This window comes from Fistularia commersonii, chromosome 28, assembly GCF_037954325.1.
Source record: "Fistularia commersonii isolate RoL2024-O1a breed Wild chromosome 28, RoL_Fcom_v1.0, whole genome shotgun sequence".
Lineage (NCBI taxonomy): Eukaryota > Metazoa > Chordata > Actinopteri > Syngnathiformes > Fistulariidae > Fistularia > Fistularia commersonii.
The window spans coordinates 6,538,832-6,559,656 of NC_141311.1; the positions used below are offsets into that span (position 1 = coordinate 6,538,832).

At 38.5% G+C, this 20,825-nt stretch overlaps 1 protein-coding gene across 3 annotated transcripts; it reads left to right on the top strand.

Annotated features, from left to right (window-relative positions):
* Nucleotides 1-53: 53 nt before the first annotated feature.
* Nucleotides 54-20,087, top strand: ttyh3a (tweety family member 3a). Of its 3 annotated transcripts, XM_086176502.1 has the most exons (16): nt 54-364; nt 811-1,031; nt 3,097-3,266; nt 4,991-5,102; nt 5,260-5,480; nt 6,504-6,599; nt 7,317-7,389; nt 8,376-8,451; nt 11,052-11,107; nt 12,041-12,133; nt 12,961-13,053; nt 13,853-13,989; nt 15,064-15,237; nt 15,542-15,617; nt 16,170-16,270; nt 17,963-20,087. In XM_086176502.1, exons 2-15 carry the CDS (start codon nt 906-908, stop codon nt 16,248-16,250), a joined length of 1,584 nt encoding a protein of 527 aa, XP_086032628.1. In that variant the 5' UTR covers nt 54-364; nt 811-905; the 3' UTR covers nt 16,251-16,270; nt 17,963-20,087. The 3 variants fall into 3 exon arrangements, with proteins under 3 accessions (XP_086032628.1, XP_086032627.1, XP_086032629.1); XM_086176501.1 differs by having other exon boundaries at nt 16,170-20,087; XM_086176503.1 differs by lacking the exon at nt 16,170-16,270.
* The last annotated feature ends 738 nt before the right edge of the window (nt 20,088-20,825 follow it).

Sequence of the window (20,825 nt, forward strand, 5' to 3'; positions counted from 1 at the left end):
GGTGGCGCTACTGGGTCATTTTTAGATCAACGGTAGTACTCGGTAGGTGGTTGTGTGTTGCGGGGCGAGACTGGGAGGTTAGTCAGCTGAGTGAATGTCGGGAACAATATACGCCTTGCTGGCCACAATCCGTGTGAAGGCTTTACCCGAAGATGGTATGAGTTGCTGCGTAGGAGGAAAACTACATCAAATGAACAGAGGACTTATCCGGTCTACAAACAAGGATGTAACCAAACACAGACCAGAATGACAAGTGGAACAAAAGAGACTTCTTGTTGTCATTCTCCTCCGAGCCCGATTCCTCTGAACTCAGCTGCAGCCAAGCGAGCTAGCGTTAGCTAAGTTATCGCTGACTTCTGCGAGGGTAAACCGTCTCACAACTGTGTTTTTGCTTGTCTAGAAACATTACCTCCTTAGATTAAGAAAACTGAGCAGTCCGTGGCCAGCGCTTAAACTGATCGTGGAACATGAAATAACCCAGTTAAGCATACTCGCTCTCTGGTCGCTAAGCTTCTGGTTATCCCGGATAACGCTAAAGCTAGGTTACTAGTTTACATTAGCAGTTTGAGTGTCAGCTACATTGGTTTTTCAAGTTTTCAAGCTGTTCCTCTCGTTTTGTACCTTCTTAGCTCAAAAAAGTAATAAAAAATAAGCTTCTAGATTAATTGTATACCTTTTCTGATATATTTGAAATGCCCGGCAGGTGAAATAAGACAACTTAATAAGGTGCAGTCTCTAATGTTAGCTAACTAACTAACTTCCCTTATTTTACTAGACGAGCAACGCCGCTTGTTTTGTTTTTGCACACAGGCAGACTTTTCGAAGCGGTCACACCTCCTTGCCTGTGTACTGTTATCTGCGACCTTGCTTATCTGCTTGGTGGATCGGAAATATATTTTCTTGCAATGGCAGCAGTCGTTAGCTACTCTCCACCATGGTGGGTAAACGTGCTACACAGACTTCCTCATTTCAACTTTAAATTCGAGCAAGTAAGCAGTGATTTTCAACCGGAGGACTGGACATATCAGCAGGTAAGATCCCCTCGAACATGTTACTTGAGTTGCATTTAAAAGTAGGAATTATTGGTGGTATGCACATGGTCATAGAGTAATGTTTATAACCAATACTAAACATGATGGTCACCATTGTGTTTGAATGAGATTATGATTTTGTACATCCTGCTGGCCTGTAGCTATACATTTGAAATACAAATGAATATTTTTTTCTATGTAAATATGAACAGATGTAAAAGGTAAATTTACATCTGTTCTCTTTCTTCACCTTTTGATCCATGTCACCATCTGTGTGTAGGCTTTATACCCATGTCTTGACCTTGTCCAGACACCAGCCACCTGGCCTTGTATAGTCTGATCCAAGAACCGTTTTCCTCCTCAAAATTGTCATCTTGAGTGTAAACCAAAAAAATATCAAACATCTTTGTTAAAAGTAAATTGTTTTCAAATCAAGGACATTGAAATGGCAGAAGTCAGCAATGTAGATAGGCTGCAGAAGTATAACACATGTTACATTATTTCTGTATGAGCCAAGTGAATTCAGAGTTGAAAGTTTATCAATGAGTACATTTTCATTATCAACAACTACCAAAATTTGGGTTGCTCTCCATATAAGGTTCTTCCCTCTGCAGGAAATTATCTATAAAAATGTGTCATGTTCCTGTGAAACAAGAAAATATGTTCCAAGCATGCATCATCAGCATAAGGCGATGTGTTGAAGCTTTTATCGAGATTCATCAATGAAAAGTGGGAAAAATCTCATTCGCAGACTATGCTTTTCATACCATTGCTTTACATTTCTGTAAGATACCGATTTGCAAGATGGCTTTTAATTAGTTTAAGTAGTTGTGCTTTGAATGACAGATAAATCCACTTGAAATTATTTGTCCTTGATATTTTTGGTGATGCTTGAGTCTGATTCTCTTGCCCATTTTTTCTAGTCAGTGGTTTATTGCTCTCGATAGTCAGGACTCAGGAACAGGATTGGGTATAGACAGAGGTGTGAAGACTAAAACCTGAGCCAGTGTTTGTCCTAAAATTGAAGTAACTATCCATTACAAGATATCATACTAGCATATCGTGTATTTGGGGAAGTCAGTCAACGTGATGCATAACCAGCAAAATAATGAGGGAAAAAAACAGGATTTACAGAAAGAGTGAATTCAAAGGATTACAGAATGTGAACTGATGATGCAAGTTGCCTATTTGTCTGTGTTTCTGTTGCCAAAGATGTTTTAAAATCACACTTTATTTCTGTGCAACTTGCTTTGGAAATGCATAATGATGATCATTGCTATTTGTTGCAAATTTTACCAAAGATCTGGGATTGCAAATTGGATATAAGCTTTTATATGTACATTTTAGTAGCTAAGTCTTTTTCTTGTGTGTATTACTCTGAGCTGTCTCGACGAGGAAAAAACCAAGAGTTAGATGACAGTTAGATGAAACTTACATCATTTTCTATACATGGAAAGGAAAACATATTGAGAATAACATTTTGTGTAACATACCAAACATACCAAATATGCTTTTACAAAAGTAAATACATACCATTAAAGTGTTGAAATAATAATATGGACAATAGAACCCTCCTTTACGGTTGATTGTTGACCAGTCATATTATACCATGTAAAGTTTAGCATAAATGAATGTATCTGTTCAACCAGAATTTTACAGGCTACCTCATGCTTTATTAAATTCCAAAAAGAAGCTATTTTCTTGTCTTTTGATGTCATTGAATAACATAAACCATCTCAAAAAAATTGCATCATACCAATTGTTTTGCATGCCTCAAGCTTCTCTGTGTTGTGCCCAAAACAAGATTGTAGTTTCACTAATAGTTCAGATGGCTGTAGGTTTTCTTTTATGGTAAAATTAAAATGGCTTATTAAAGTGTTTGATACACAGCCAGAAAGTGTACATAGTGAAAACACAGCAGTTTGTATGTTAGTAGCTCAGGGTTTCTCTTGGAGCATACTATATTGTGCGGCCTTTCTGTCAAGATACCATGGAAGTCCATTATCATTACTGTTATTGATGAAAGTGCTATTACCAATGACATTTCCGTAACCCTCTTTACCAGTCCATCCTGTTATTGGGAGGCTTGGCGCTTGCATGTCTGGCTCTGGACCTTCTAGTACTACTCTTCTATTCCATTTGGCTTTGCTGCCGGCATAACAAAAATGAGGAGCAGCCTACTGCTGACTGCTGCTGCACCGCCTGGTGCGTCATCATTGCAACACTCGTCTGCAGGTGAGTGTAACTTCAGGTTCTTTGTGAAATCAACATCCATCTGTTGCTTTTTAGTTTTTAATCCACAGGGTTACTTTTCTTGCTTATTTATAAAACAAGGTTGAGTGTCCAGTTTTCTTCTTTCTTGAAAAGTTTATAAGATTCTTATTTCAAGTCTTAAAATTAATCCAATTAAAATCAACAGTCATGCATAATTTCACTGTTTGGATACAAAAAGGCAGTGGCAGCGTTTGTCAGAGAATGTACTTGTATATGTACTTGTGGCATCCATCTGTTAAAGAGGTGACACATATTTGCATATGCAGAAACAAAGCAGGAAGTGGTTAAACAGGGGGAAAAAAACACATTTTTTCTTCTCACTATTATCCATTCACAATCCAACTGATCAGACGATATGAACCATTATAAAGTCAGTTCAAATGAAGTGATCACATCTTAAATTATTTCCAGAACATAGCTGAATACCCAAAAATAGTTTAAGCTTTCCTTCTAAATATGAACAAAATAAGCTTTTGAAGCATGATTTTTGAAAGCATATTCCTATGTTGTTTTTATTTGAAGTGGCATGAGGCCTTTAACATCCATTAACTAACCTTTTGCCATCAAAAAGAAATTCTGAGCAAAGTTAGATTTAAGCATGAGAACTACTGTTTGGACATGCCTCATCTGTCCTTAGCATTGCATTTGTTTCCTGTTTTCCTCATGCTGTTGATGGGCCTCAGTAGAGCCATCACTGTTGATTCAGAGTAGCATAAAGAGCTTGGGGAACTGATGAGTACAAGAACTGCATTACAATCACTTTGCTTTAACCCAAAAAATGCTTTTTTGGGAAAGCAGGAAAAAACAAGTTCAACGGATTACTTTTCTGTGGTTTGTTTTGTTTTACTCAGCTTCTGATCTGTCACAAAGCCCTCATACTTGGCATTATGCCACATACTGTACAGCTACACATTTGTTAAGTGTGTTTGGATTTCAGTTCTCTTCGACTATCTGTAAAAAATTTTTTCCCCATATGAAAAGTGCATTATATATTGTGGTTTCCGAGATTTCATATTCCAGTAGAGTTAATTTTTGTTCGTGTCGTGACGCTGCTCAAATTAAGCTTTTTTTACTCTGCAGAGTAGGAGAGGAAGAGATTAGCAGCCCTCCAGGACAATGAACAACCCATTGATTTAATCTGTTGTTGGCTGAATATTATTTGACCAGTTTGAATTAAGCTCGAAGAAAGAGCGATACCTGCAATGCAGGTAGACATATCAACAACTCCTCATCTGGCTTCCCCTTGTACAGAAATGTTTTTTTTAAAATACATATATATATATATATATATATATATATATATATGCATAATAATTACAATTAACTTTATGTAAAAAGTCATGATTGAAAATATGTTTTCAGCCTACATCAGAACTGTTTTTCAACAACTGAGGCCAGTCTGGTTTCCTGTCTGAGCACAGCCTTTGTCCTTTGAAGCGTAGGGTTTGGAGCATATATATAGTCCATTCCTCTGTGTTTCCATGGTTCTGTATGGAGTCTTTCTGCTGGGACTGAAAAGAGCCTGTTGACTAGGGTCTGAACTGACGGGGTTAATGTAGAGTTCACACGCCTCTCCCTGCCTCGCTATCTCCCTGGCTCGCTCTTTTCTGTCTCCTATGTTTCTTTTACCTAATACCTCCTCCTCACCACCCTGTCTCTCCTCCCTTTCTTTTGTCTCCCCTCAGTGCTGGCATTGCTGTTGGTTTCTATGGGAACGGCGAGACTTGTGATGGAGTGAATCGGCTAACATATTCCCTGCGCCATGCTAACCGCACAATCACTGGGTTGCAGAAGCTGGTAAGCCTGAGAGAAAAATGATACCAGAATGTTTTATAATTCATCATCCCTTGTCACAAGCTTTTTTAGTTTCCCAGCCGTAAGAGACATGTTGGGAGTTCCTTTCCATTCTCTTATCCTCACCTTTATCTTGTCAATGTCCAACTGTTGGCTCCAGGTTTATGACAGCACAACCTCACTAAATCAGACAGTAGATGACAATCTGCAACAGCTTGAGAGCCACTATGCACAGCATGCAGACTACCTGTCCATCATCCAAAAACTGCAGGGCCAGCTGGATGAGCTGGTCAGACAGATGGTGGAAATTCCCTTCTGGGACACCACCAACATTTCCCTGGAGGAGCTAGCCATCAAGATAGAGCTCTATGACTGGTATAGGTAAGCATGTAATAGTTTATGTTAAAGTTCTGCAAATCAAACAGACTGCTGTCTGGGGGGGGGGGGCATGGCATGAGCTCATGTTTTACTTTCGAGCTGATTGTTAATTCCTGTGATTTGCCTTTCGAAGAGAAAGATGGTATGTTGCCTTTTACCATATATTTCCCAGATTTTTATCTTTTGGGAGAAGTTATGCCAATGTTTACAGATAAGCCCATGAGAACACTTATTATAATGGTAGTCTAGATTAGGTTTAACATATACTTATCCATTTACTGGGCTTACCCAGCTTCTAACCTATTGCTTCTTGACTTGTAACAATACACATGTAAGTATAACCCGGACTTCCCTAGAAAATTAAGGGGTCTATGGTTCACTCATGCAGGGGATCTATTTTAAGGTGAACCGCATAATTTGTAATATTGATAACACTGCACACCAGCAGCCTATATTTATTTGTAATTTGTTGTACTTGCACTTCAGTGTAGCGATGACATGTCATTAACGGTTTACAACTTCTTATATTTTAAAATGTTAATTGGAATTTTTTCCATGGACGCAGCATGGGTAGATACTTCTCTGTTGGATATGAGTATGAGCTATAATCTGAGAGAGAAAGCGGAGGCATGTGCAGACAACAGTGGATTCATTATTCACTATTAACCAGCTGACTTGGCAGGGATTTCAAACCTGTCTGAGTTTTTCCATTGTGTCAAGTTCAAATTGTCCATGCTTACATACATTATTTAAATGGAAATTACATAAGTGACATGATAGCATAATTTGATTTTCTACTCTGTTATTGGATGTCAGAGATTTGCATACAGATTTCAAATAGAAATGAGTAATGTTTGCACACTATTGTTTTTCCACATACTTTAGATATGAATACAAAATGCTTGTCATTACCTTTAATTAGTACTTTTCTAGATCTAGGACAAACTGAATGTTGAGTGTATTGTTTGTTTTGTTGTTGTTTTTTGTAATCTTTTCTTATTGTAATTTTTACATTTTATTTCATAGGTGGCTGGCCTACCTTAGTCTCCTCATGTTTGATGTCTTAATTTGCCTACTGGTGCTGTTTGGCCTCATTCGCAACTCCAAGGGGACACTTATTGGGTGAGTCTCCCCACAAGATGATGTGCACTGCACCACTTAAAGGAAAATTAATCAGCCCTGGAAAATCATTGAAGCCACTGACGTAAAGAGACTGGCAATTACTGTACTTGAAAGCATCTTAGTCATCAGGGCCACCATGTCAAAATTTAGCTGAGAAAAATACATTCTCTATGAATATTAATCCCATGAGAACTCATTAGCCCATATCACTACTCTATAACTGTGTCTTGGTAATTACTAATAACACTTTATAATATTCCGGTAAGCCCTTATTTTCCTCATTGCATCCTTTCATCAAAAGACTTAGAACAAATGGAAATGTATGGATGTCAGACAGCAAAAATGGCAGTACCATTTTTAATTGAAGTTTGTTGAAGACCCTTCAATAAGCACCTTGCTCTTAATGTTTAAAAAATGGTTCTTTGTATCAGGTATTTTTGACTTGAGTCTATAAATTAAGCACTTTTTTTAGCTCATACAACTTCAAGCGTGTCATTATTTGGTTGCTGTTCACTAAGATAATGTTGATTTTTGAGTTGAGTGACTCTTACTGGACAAAAAAGCAATTCTGGCCATGATTGCTGCATTGCAAGGGTTGGCCTTTATCAAACCACCAACCACACTATATGAAGTTGCAGTTGAGACATACTGTATGAATATTCTTGCTGTAACACAACTGGTTGAAGGTTCTAATCTACCTCCTCCTGCTCTCCTCAGAGTGTGCTTATTTGGTGTGGTGGCTCTTGTAATCAGCTGGGCCTCCCTGGGGCTAGAGTTGGCTGTCTCTGCGGTAAGTGTCTCCATCAGAGCTTGATCTTGTTTTCCAGATAGTTCTGAACAGTTCATTACCTGTAATTGGATAACACAATTTTTGTTCCCACAGGCAGTGACTGCATGATTTGGCCTCAGAGGAGAGTTTTATTTCTCTTAATCACCAGATTACATGAATGAAGTGTGGCATGAAATTCTGAAAAAAGATGTATATTATAATTCATGGCTTTACAGTATGTGTAATACATAGTGCCTAAAGTGTTTTGATTTTAGAAAAAAAAATAGGTTTAGGTGTAAACCAGAATAAATCAGTACAAGGGTGTCACCAGGTCCAATCACTTCTCACCGAGCTGGTGACAAAATAAAAAAACATGAAGGAGCCAGTCTTTCTACAGCATCATTGCAGAGGGTACGATTTGTTTTGGTGATAATGTATAATAACATCCTGTGGAATACTCAAAGGTGATGCAGCACCTTCCTCCTAATGGATATAAGGATTACAACTACATTGAAACTATGTAGACAATCGTTTTCCACCAGGGGCATTAGGGAGTGTGTGAGCAAAAGGGGAGGATTCGTAGGATTGTCTGACACCTGTTCTGCTTTAAAGTGAGGTTTTCTGTGCTTTGTTTATTAACATCTTCAAGCACAGCTCTATAAAGGTAGAGAGACATTCAAGAAAGTCTAGCTATTTCATTGCGTTTGCGTCAATTTTTGAATACAGGAAATTTCAATGCTATTACCCTCAACTACCTAAAGTGGTTTTGAAATATGCTACTGAGTTGTTCGAAAAATTATGATGATTTATGCTCATTTGCAGGAGATTGATTACCACGAAGATTCTTTGTTAAAACCATAATATATATGGTATTTGTTGAGATCGACCCGTGTCCATTACAGCTGCAGTATTTCAGCATTCGCTCCATGAAAAATTAAAGGGCATTTCTTGTTTTGGTGCGTTGGTTTTCCTTCGTGATTGTCACCAGTCTATTCTTTATTTTCTAGTCCTCAAGTGACTTCTGTGTAGCTCCTGATACATATGTCACCAAAATTGCTGATCAGTATGGAGTCGTCAATCAAGGTATGATTCATCTGCATTGGAATTACGATGGCACTGAGACTATTGTAAATTTTTTTGTTTTTATCTGCTCTGTCCATGTATTATTTGTCATCTCGAACTCAGAGACATAATCAACTGAAGCCCGGGGCATCCCTCTTCATGGTCTCAATGTTCTTATTCTTGAGCAGTAGTGGGATCAGATTGTTCCAAAGACTGGAATGACCCTTGTCCATTGTTGATAATTGCAGCTAAAAACTACTGTTGTGTCAAAGGGCAATGAGTTGCCATTTTAAGTGGTACAAAAGATCCATCTCTTTTCAATGGTGGCTTGAGATTTATGTGTTTGTGCTTGTGCTTACTCAGACAATTTAAAAAGTACACCATTCTGGTTTATATCAAACCATGGTCAATAGTGTTCAGAACATGTATTCGTTCACTTTGGTCAGCATTTATCAGCCATTAGATCTTTGTGTTTGGAAAAATCTTGTGTAAACAAAATGCTGAGCGTTTGACAAAAGCTCAATGGACTTGGAACTAAATTTGTATTTACTCTCGCTGACAAGGCCTGGTGTGAAGAGCCTGTTGGCTATTGAGTGTAACCCTGATACATGTTTCAGTTACTGTTCAACAGAATTGTGGAATTGTTGTTGTTTAAACAAATCTTTTTTGATGCTGCAAAACAATAACAAACTCATTCAAGGTTTAATCAGTCAGTATGTTTGTATGGTCATTGTAGCCTATTCCGTGGTTGCAGCATCTATTTTGTTTTAACAGAGAAACTAAGCTCAACCCAGTTATGAGGCGCCTGTTTTTCCACAGTAACTGAGTCACACTTCAGGAAATCTGCTGCTCTTGATATCTTGCTGTGTGTGTGTGTGTGTGTGTGTGTGTGTGTGTGTGTGTGTGTGTGTGTGTGTGTGTGTGTGTGTGTGTGTGTGTGTGTGTGTGTGTGTGTGTGTGTGTGTGTGTGTGTGTGTGTGTGTGTGCGCGCGTGTAAAGCTGTATTGACAGGGACATGCTTGATATCTTTCTTGAACTTAAACCTCTGTTCTCATGAGTTTGCACAAGTGTGTGGGAAAGAAGCTCATCACACAGCAGAGTCGTTGCATATCACTAACACAATGTGTACAGTTACTGTTGATGTTCTCACAGACTCAGACTACATCTATAGACATTGTAGCCCTTAAGTATAACAAAAATGTGAAAATGATTACCATACTTGTACTTCCTCTGCTACTGTCAGGCACTGTATTGGAGTGCCAGGCTAAAAATCCCAAACCTTGAATACAGTCTGCTTTAGTTCTGTGTGTACTTTGAGCCAAATACAAGTATGGTCATGTTGTCATAACACAGTCGAGATAACATAACCACTTTTATCTGTTTTCTACTTGAAGTCCCGTACAGCAATGATTTTAGTCAAGTTTCTCACTGCTGTGTGTTCAGTGTTGTTGTCTAACTGCTCCTTTTTCACTGGTGCAAGAAAGTTAGCAATGAGTATGTGGAATATGTGTTTTGGCCTGATCCACTATATCTCTTCATTTTGATAGTAGGTACCTTAGCCTGACCAAATAAACTATACATTTTCTGAGCTGGATGTTTTTTTTCAATAGCCTGGGAATAGATGAGGGACACTATTTTCCTTTCTGATAACAAGTAACTCTACAATGGAGGCTGTTATCAAAATATATCTATTTGATAGTATGATCAGCTCCAGCAAGGCAGTGCATATGAAGAGAAACACATTGGCATATAAGTGACCTTACAAATGTGTGCCTAAAAACAAAATTCCAGGCCAACACCATTTGCAATTTTTTTTCGGACATATTATCAATTAGTAGCAACTACATTTGGAAGTTAAGCAAGAGTGCTGTAAAAAACGGTCAGCAAATACGCCTTCTTTTTTTATTCACTTATGAACTTGCTCCATTTGCCCTTTTTGAATGACTAATAGAGACTGCTGGTATGAAGAGTGTGGGTTAGCGCATGTTCTCTGACCACTGGATCACTTGAGGCAATGTAGCAGGCAGCCATCTGTTCTTTGTCATCTGTTTGGTGTTTCTTCTCCTTTAGGCTACTAGAGTAGAGTGATGAGAATAGACTTTTGTACTCACAGGCATCCCAGCTTTGAAACTGCCCTGGACACATATTCGGTATAACCTAATTCACAAATGTAGTGAATCTTTTAGGACAATAAGTCTACTGAGCCAGATGATAAATTAACATGAATTAATAAGCTACCGGTTTTGAAAGTCGTTATTATTCCAAATAGTTTGAGTCATATTTTTTTCTGACCAAGTTCTTGCTATTTACTTATCTCGGCTCTTCAAATCTCAACAATTTGCTGCTTTTCTGAGGTCAATGAGATCAAGTTAAAATTCTTTGGGTTTTTGCCAAAAATTGGAAAAGAAATAGTGAGTTTTTTTCTTTGGTTCTAAAAGATTGCAACAGGAATTACTTGCCTTGTACAGCATCTTATATTTCAATAAATAACAATACGCATTAATATTTCAATTCAGAAAAAAATACCCGCCTTTATGTATTTAATTATTTCATTTATTTGTTGTGGTCTAAATGAATAAATTTGGCTCTGATTAAACAATGCCAATATCCTCTTTTCACAGATATCCTGAGGTACTATCTGAGTTGTGGTTCGGAACAAACCAATCCATTCCAGCAGGTGCGTTGCATGAAATGGAAAACAATGGGATTTACTTTGGTTGTTTTAAGAGTTTTTTTGACGTTGGTGCACATTTACTTGCAAGACATGTGTATTTTACTGATTTTCACTCGCAGTTTACTAACTTTAGAAGTAGTATTGGTACGTTAATGATGTTGGTAATGTCAGACACAGCATCATAAGAACATCCTCTCTCTGAATTTTTGCTTTATAAGTACGAATGTGGGGGTGGCACAGCAGTGCAGTAGTTAGCACTTTCGCCTCCCAGCACAACAATTACCACGGGGGGGGGGGGGGGGGTTGCTGTGTAGAGTTTGTATGCTCTTCCCATGTCTGCGTTTCTGGGTTCTCCAGTCCTCCCACAGTCAGGTTAATTGGAATACATAGGAAAAATTACCCAGGTGTGTGAATGAGAGAGTGAATGGTTGTTGGTCTCTACATGTGGCCTTGCGGTTGACTGGCAACTGGTCCAGAGTGTACCCCACATCTCACCCAATGGCAACTGGGATAGGTTCCAGCACCCCTGGAAAGTGCAGGATATGTGGTAGATAATGGATGGCTGGCTGGATGGATGGAAATAAGAACGTGAGTTAGCACAGTGAGACACTCCTTCTGCTGCAGTATTTTTATTTTCTTCCTGTCATGTGTGCAGGACTTCTCATGTGGCCAGCAGGAAAACGGTCACAGTGCTGCATCACTTAAGGTTTTTTTTTGTTTAGATGATAGGGAGGTGACTTTGATGCTAAAAAGTCAGGCATTTATTATTAGAGTAGCCATAAAAAAACAAGTTGTATATTTATGACTTTCCAGCTTCAGTCCATTAACTGTCAGCATGTTTTCACCAGACTTCCTCTTGCCTGTAAATGGAGGCAGCGAGTGACAAATGGATGCACTGTTGAGATGGTCCTCTGTTGTATTTATGTTCTTTTTCAGATGCTTTCTGGGAGCCACAAAGCACTAGTTGAGATGCAGGATGATGTGTCCGAACTTCTGCGCTCTGCCACTCGAGAATATAAACAAACCAAGGTATGTTAGAGGTAATCCCAGCATAGTCTTAAGTGGAAACACAAAGAGTAGCTACCACTGTATACACTTCCCCAAAGGCCACAAGTTGTACTATGTCATTGTACCGTTTGTGTTAACAAAATGTTCCGATGAATGGGACCAAACCATTGAGCTGCAGAGAGATGAGGTGCACCTGCCTCATAAAGATCTGCTGACAACCCACCTGGGACCTGCATTATGTCCATTTAGCTGCATTAGCCTTTCTCTGGCTCAATACACCATTGGTATTGTCCAACCCTGGTCCTTACAGAGTTGACAGAGGCACAAATGTGAGCTGACACTGGGAATACAGAGGCATATTTCACTTCACATTCCCTGACACAGAAATGTGCTGAGGTTGTGGAAACATTTATATCGGGCAATCAGACACTTGTTCTACTGGAACGGTAATGAGAAGAGGAGGAGACAGTCCATTTAAATCAATCTTACAGAAGAATCTGCTTTTTCAGCTTTGGTTTCTATGTGCTGTTGTATAGTAATGAGTGACACAAGAAGATGAATACATCAACTGTAAGATTGTGACTTAAAATTTGCAAAAAAGGGGGGAGAGGTTCTTTGACTAAGTCTCAATTGTCCAGTTTTCTCATCCTTCAATTTGTAACATGTATAAGCAAGAACAGGAAATAACCTCACTAATTCATACTGTCTAAATTAACTTACTTCAAATTTTATATTTTGTTTCTGTTTCTTTATTGCAGTACTGGCATGCAACCATCCCAAGACACTAAAGCTTCATTTCAACCAAAGCCCATTTCAAGATATTTTGTTTTTTCATTATTTGTTTCCAGGGAAATTTGGAGGAGATCCAAGGGATACTAAACACCACTGAGATCAGCCTTCATCAGCTCACTGCTCTGGTGGACTGTCGCAGCCTGCACATGGTGAGTTGCTCGAAGGAGTCTTATAGACTGAGACATTCTTTCACTAGGGTCACTCCATGTCTTGTGGAAAAGTGCCTGGGCATTGATTTGTTGTGACATCCTTGCAGTGCAGCTTAGTTTTACAAAGCCACTCATTTTCATGTGTGTGCAGCTGAATCCACTTGTCCTTACAAATAGCACTCCTGTAAGAGATCATTTGCTGGCTATGTTCTATTTATGAAATTTATTAAATGATGAGTGCTTGGCTGTCATTGTATTTTGTCTGATTTTTGCTCCCTTCCAATTTCCAAGCGCACACATGCACATGTCAGCCTTACTTGTTTGTTTCTGGTTTGCCTTCTTCTCCAAACCTCTACCTTATTTCTGTGCCAAAGTAAATTCATGAAAATTACAGTCCCTTCAGTAGAATACAAACATGTATTCTGGCCCTGTGCAGTACATACAGATGGAGATTCTCAGTCACATTAGTGTTTAGCAGAGTGTTAACTTTTAAACCTTGGTGAAAACTGGTTCTGCCCTCCTACTGGATTCCTGATTGTGAGATCATTGTTTTGGCCTAGTTTGAAAGGGAAATCAAAGTGGATGCTTCTAATAGACCTTCTTACAATCCCCATACCACAGTTTTCATAATGTAGCAGCCTATACTACCACTTCCCAGATTACCTGTTTTACTTATCCTTCCTTTTTTATCAAAATGCTTTGTATGTTTGGGGAAAAAAGCCTCAACCAGATAATTGATTTGTAATGAATTCTTTCAACCTGCAACAACCGAAATTGTTTTCTATTTTTATGTTTGCAGGACTATGTCCAGGCCATGACAGGACTTTGTTATGATGGACTGGAAGGCCTCATTTACCTCGTGCTCTTCTCCTTCGTTACTGCTCTGATGTTTAGCTCAATAGTCTGCAGTGTGCCTCACACCTGGCGAAGCAAACTGTAAGCTCACTTTCCATCAAACTCTCATTATTTCTCAAATGAGGCAAGGCAAAAAACTTTAAGCTGCATTTGTACACATGCCTTTGTATACAGTTACAAATAATTTAATGGCTGACGCTTATCTATTAATTCTGGCTTTATAGCATTTCTTCTGCTGCCCCTTCAAGCCATGTTTTACATGTTTTGCCGTGGGAATAATGCCAACAATATACACAGATAAGGATAGATGAATTTTGCTTGAGATTAGTGTTTGTTTGCTCTAAAAGATGTGTTGTATTTACCATGATGACATGTCCAGCTGCTTCCAAAAGTAGATTACTTCTGTTTATACCCCCGTTTGTGTATAGTTAGGCTAAATCGGTCATAACCACTGCCTTGGATGGTGTCATTTTCTGTTGCAGGAGAGTGAAATTACTGATTTCTTTTTCTTATCTGGCGTAGATAATGTTTCCACGATAGCTCCACAAAAAGGGATTTCCAAGGCACAGCCTTCATCTAAACTGCAACACATAATTAACTGATCTGTTCTTACTGCTTGGGTGCTTGGATATCTCTCTAATCTCAGCTAGAGTTTCCTGTCATAAAACAAAGGCTTACACGCTATCAGTCAATTTTTCAACAATCCCTGCTGAGGCTGTTTTTCTTAACTCTTGTAATAATCTTGGAACAGCACTTCATTTAAAACCATCTGGAGTCATAGGTTGAAATGGCATGGCGTTATAAAAAGTTATGATTTTTCCAGTATTATTTTAATGAGTTATTAACTAAGTTACTAAGTAAAATTACCAAACTTAGTATAAACTTAAATTTTCTTTCTTTTGATGTTGAGCTCTTTTCTGAACCCTTTTGTCACTCAAAAGGACAGTACTGAAATACTACTTCTGTGTTTTAAGCAGCAAAGAAATTCATCTCATTTCCTGTCTGAAGCAATAGTTCAAACTGAAACAAATTCTGGCTAAGAATGAATCCAAACTGACCACATGGCATGTCTGTGGGCCTTTGTCATCGTTTAAAAAGAGCAAGGGGCTCCCTCTGGTGGTGGATTTATATTGCCATATTCTGTTGCGTTTGCAGAAGTGAGGAGGACAGTGAAGATGACTCCCTGAGCCACGGGGGAAGGCAAAATCACGATAACCTGTACCGTGTCCACATGCCAAGCCTCTACAGCTGTGGCAGCAGCTATGGCAGTGAGACCTCCATCCCTGCTGCTGCCCATACTGTCAGCAACGCCCCGGTGACAGAATATATGTAAGTCTCAGTGGCTGTGAACTTATTAACAAAATCTGGAAATGAAGCTATTGAAGTTGAGAGTCACTTTGGCTGATATAGATTATCTGCTTACGTGAGACACTATTATAGTAAATCTTCCTATGGCCAGTAGATCCAACAGTTACCATACTCTTTAGATCTCTCATGAGTGGAGTTTCACTGCTGTAAACTCCATCATGGAAGACTGTAAACTACAATCACAAATTTACTTCATGCAGTTTTGTTTTGTTTTTTACAGTTATTTGACAAAAACTTGAATCTCTTTGTGTGTTTAAATCTGCAGGGCACAGAATACCAACTTCCAAAACTCTCGTTGTGAAAACACACCTCTGATAGGGCGAGAGTCTCCTCCCCCCTCGGTAAGTCAAGACCTCCTGGTGATTATTTCATGAACTTGACTCTACACGAAATACCATGGTTTCATTATCATTGAAAATCTGGAGGAAACAATGAATATGGACTTAGTTTACACAGCAGCTTTGGAAACAAAAATGTAGTTACTATTAAGAGAAGCTAGATTTGAGCTCTTGTTCGATGACCATCCGGCTTGCCACTTCTTCCACTAGTTTCCTTGCTTTTTCAAAGCTGAGGAAGGCAAAATTGATCTACTTTGCCTACAAGGATCAGCTAAAGGATCGGTTTTCAGTTTTTTAGTGATCATTTTTATGGCATAGTTTTGAGTTTTAACTTAATCCAAGCTGTCATTTAGTAGACATTGCAAAAATGTTGGATTTTTTATGATGGAAACACTTCAGTCCCCCTTTCCTGCAACCTGGCCTGTGCCTCTTGGAGATCCTGCCCTCCCTAGTTCCTGTGTGTCTGCCTGGACCTAGACACTGGTTTGTGTATCTTCTCTATATTCTCTTCTTGTCGTTTTTTTTTTTTTTTTTTTTTTATGCGAATCCACACAGTTATATTTGACTGCCGCGGACAGTAACAGTGGTCACAGCTGGCAGTTAAAGCCTTCGGAGAGTTCAAGATCGTTTTGGTAACCTCATCTGCTCTGTAACAGGTACAAAACAAGCCTGCCTCCTCCACCTGCTGGCCTGTTTTTCCTCTGTACCACTTCCAAGCCCAGCTTTCACCCTCTATTCAGGTCCCACCAGAGTTGGACCCTCCACTCCTCCCCTCTTTCCCCATTCTTGCTAAGTGTCCACCTGGTGTTTGTTTCCTGTGGCCCCAGGCTGCATGTTCCCCTTCCTTGATGCACCACTGAAGTATTGGAGGGACTGTGAAACTGAAACTGTCCAGAAAAGATCAGCATTCAAGTCAGATTTGGCCACGTACCTTTTAAAATGCAGCACAAATGCAGCACTGCTTCTTTTCATAATTGCGACTTTTCAGTTTAAAATATTATTTATTCTCAGTTATACGGTTTTAAGGGTTATTTATTAGATGTATAGCACAGGCTAACAAACCTTTCACCTTTTGCATGACTTTTCTGTTATAAAATGCAAGCCGTCTTCTGCAGGGGTGCTGATAAGATATTGCATTTTATGTGTCTTGTTATATTTATAGTTACTGTGGATGGTGGTTAAGTTGCAAAATTAGACATTAAGTCAAACTAATTTATTAACTATTAATAACAAGAGGGGCATTCTTTAGAGCTCATACCTTCCCTGTGGCCTGTGTTACACAATGCAGTGTTTCACTACATTTAAAGGATCTGCCCCATAATACTTAAATTTCTGTAATCCTACAAATCTGAAAACCCCCAGGATCAAAGAAGTAATATAGTTCAGACAGAATTTTCAATTTGGTATCACTACAATATTGTCATAGTGCAATGGTTTAAAATACACCAAGGTATACAGTACTGCATAATTTCAGTTGAAAACACAGTTGAAAACTGAGGGAGATCTGTGGGTCAGATGAGATTATCATCCCTTTTGTTTTTAAGACTGTATATAAACAAGCATCTATCATTCGATAACCATTAGTGTCCATATTATACTGGTACATTCAGAAACGGGTACTCCACTGTAACTAATGACAAAGTGTGCTTATCTTTCATCCAAGGTACGGTAAGTTTTTTTGTTTTTTTTTAAAGTAGAGCCCATATTGGTGCTGATGCTCTGCTTTCACTTCCTTAACAGGCCATACAAATAACTCTGAAAGAGGATCAGGGCAAAACAAATACCCCAAATGAAAACAAGAGTCTGAAATGCAGCCCTCTATGTGCTTATGCGGCCTGCATTTAAAAGCATGACAGCATCCTAAATGTTTACATTTATTGGCCCTGCTGATGTGCATGGAGTTTTAACAACACAAATGCAAAATGTCAACCTCCAAAGTAGTGTGTGTTCATTTCCTTGCACTCTGTTGTTTTGTCTTCTGTAAATGTTACTGTGTATTTCAATGTTTTAGATCCCAGTGCTCAAGATGAACTAGTTTTGAAAGTTATCTGTGTAGGACTATCACTCATGTGTTGATAGAATGTGCACAGTGTGATTTTTGCAGTCTGTATGTTAGTCTGCTGTTTTCTTAATTTGCAAATGAAAAGGATTCCCTTTCAAACCCCCATAACTCTCGAAAACTTCATCCAACTTGATAATGTGAAAATCCTACAGAGATTGTGCTTTAAAAATTGGAATTGGCCCAAATTAGCTTATAACTAAACATACAAACCATTGTTTATTGGTAAAAAAGGTAAAACAAATTTCCATGTTTTTCTCTTTTACCTGTTTCATTTTCTCGTCCTCAGTACACCTCCAGCATGCGTGCTAAGTACCTGGCCAACAGCCGACCAGATCCCACCAATCCTCCAACACAGTAGACCAGACTAGACTGGTCCTATCTACAGCACTGTTTTCTGACGTCATTCAACAAATCATTTGTGCAGTCCTTTTTTCTCATGGATGATTTCTTCTTTTCTTCAGTCTTCATTTGTGCAGAAAACTGTTTCACTTTACTTAAAATGGGACTCCAAATGTTATCCTGATGACTATTGAAACAAATCTCATGGGCATCATTTATCATCTCAACGTTCAGGAATGCAAGGATTATTTAGGTCCTGGAGGTGCATTTTTTTGTTTATTTTTGTTTGTTTTTTTTAACCACAGAATTATGTTCTAGTATCAACAATCTCACTGTTGTTAACTGTTACTGGAAACTCTTTGCAATTATTGATGTGAAGCTGCCTTGACTGGTTACATACTCCCTTGTAATTTTTATAACTTTGAATTTCTCATCAAATTAACACGTTATGATGTGGCCACGTCTAACAGGGCGTTACAGTGTTGAGGACTCTCATAGACGATAGCGCTGATTACTACTAGCTTTCGTTTTGATCATGTTTATAAAAGGTGTACTGCGGACTCCCATTGTCTTGAGGGAAATGCCTTGGGCACATGGGAGGAATCCAGACTGTCCCTTCCATTTGAACTGTACATACATGTGTTTCTCGAAGTCTAGAGTTAAACAGTACAACATTTCAGTTCCTCAGGTCGTCAGTCTTGTAGAAGTTCATGCAAGTTCTACACAAATCAACCAGTAAGATTTGTATCCTAATAACTTGGATGTACTGTATTACTTTGACATGTGCTTATCATTGGAGTTAGTCTTAATTCTGTCATCTGGGACCAATCAACAATCAGAATTCCACGTCTTGCGGACCCAAAATAGAATATTTTTTTATCACTGTTTTTTTTCCTGTGGCATTTTTAATACTTCATTGAGCCACTATTCTTCCCAGAGGACAATATTGACCCAAAGAGTCCTACGAAGCTGTGAACATGATTTTTGGCACATTCTCTCAAGAAGGACATAAAGCCAAAGGCGAGCTGCACAATTGGAAACAAGGCTGTTTAACAGAGAGACTCTAAGCAAGAGAATAAGGGATCAAAAAGTAAAGACTTTGACTCTACTAGGAAGAAAAACTTTACATTTCCATAAAAAGGCACTGAAGTACATGGTCCTGTTCACTGTCATCCCCCTTAATAGATCTGGGAGTCATCCACACAGACACCCACATTACCTCTATCTGGCAACAATCTAACAATGCATGTGATTATTACAGTCCTTCACTGCTCATCCCAAAAGAGTTTTTGATACAAGTTAATGTGAAATTAGGCAGTTGTGCAATGACATTGCAGTGTCTCACAAATGTGTTTTAGCATTTATGAAGAGGAAAAAATGAATGAGGGTGAGAGGATGCTGTGAAGGGATTGTGATTAGCCTGATGTTTGTTCCACTGTTATCTGGAAATCCTGTGTCAGGCTAGTTTTCCTGTTAAAGCACGACAAGCCTTCAAATGTGGGGGTGAGATAATTGTACTACTGCTGTGTAAACCTCCTTATCTTAAGGTGCATTGTGACCAGTGCAAGACGTGAATTTTGAGACTGTGCCAATGAACCTTTTTACTATTTGAATTCCTGTTTGTAAAGTCGACAGTTCTTGGTTGCTGGAGCAGCCCAACTGAGCCTGACGTTCAAATCATTTATGCTCTGTAAAAACATTACACTGATGCAATGTAGTCATATTCTTTGTGTTGTTAGTCATGCAAAATTGTTGTACATATTCTCAGTATTCGTAAAAAAAAGGAAAAAAATAAGTTGCTTTTTTTTTAGTTAAACTTTAAGTTCATGAAGCATTTTTACAAGTGTTTATATTTGACCTTCTTATCTTTTTTTTTTTCATTTTAAAATCTGTAGCAATCACACGTTGCTTCATTAATGTGAAAGTGAATAATTACATTACTTTTTTTATGTTTTGTTTTGGGGGTTGGGATGACTTTAGATGTGATTAAAAAAAATCCCAGAACATTTAAATGTAAAAATTTGTGACTATTCTGAGCTTGAATGCTGTGTTAAAAACAATTGGGAAAAATACTCAAGTGTGATTCCCCAGTCTGTTGGTTTATATAAGATTGCTTGATGAGGCTGTGTATATATTTCATTTGAGAGCAGATGCATCTTGACCAGGAAATAGACACTGGAGGGCAGTATAGCCTCACTACCTTGTTCATTCTATAAAACGCTTGTACTGCACTCAGGTTCCTGTTGAGGCTGTAGTCAGTCCCAGCTGACATTGTGGAAGGGGTAGGGTAGGTTATGCAGTAGCCACCTAAAGGCCTTGTAGGTTTAAACTGTGGCAAGTGGTTTACGGTACACAATACCAAAAAACAAACAAACATGAGTTTCTTAAAATGCTAATTATTATTTTTGATACTTGGAGTTTTGTGTATGTGTGGTATACCACAGTAGAGGGAAACTACTGGGCATACTTTTGTCAGCTCTTGATTAGACAGTCGACTTAAACGTCCTCTTTTTTTTAGAATTGATAGTGATTACATGATGGTGACATTTGCGTTCACCAAATTAGACCCAAAGACGAATATAGAGAAGTTGTGCCTGAGTAAGTGTACATTAACATTCTTGCACAATCACAATTCATTATTTGTCTGATTCTGCAATTGAATAACCAAATAACAATATGAATTCACAAATTGCTACAAGGTAACCAGGAATAGAGTTAATACTGTTTTTTGTTACTGGTAATATTATTTCATGATGAAACAAGTGCATTGTGAAAGAATATATAACCTTTCAGCATATTGAGAAATTCTC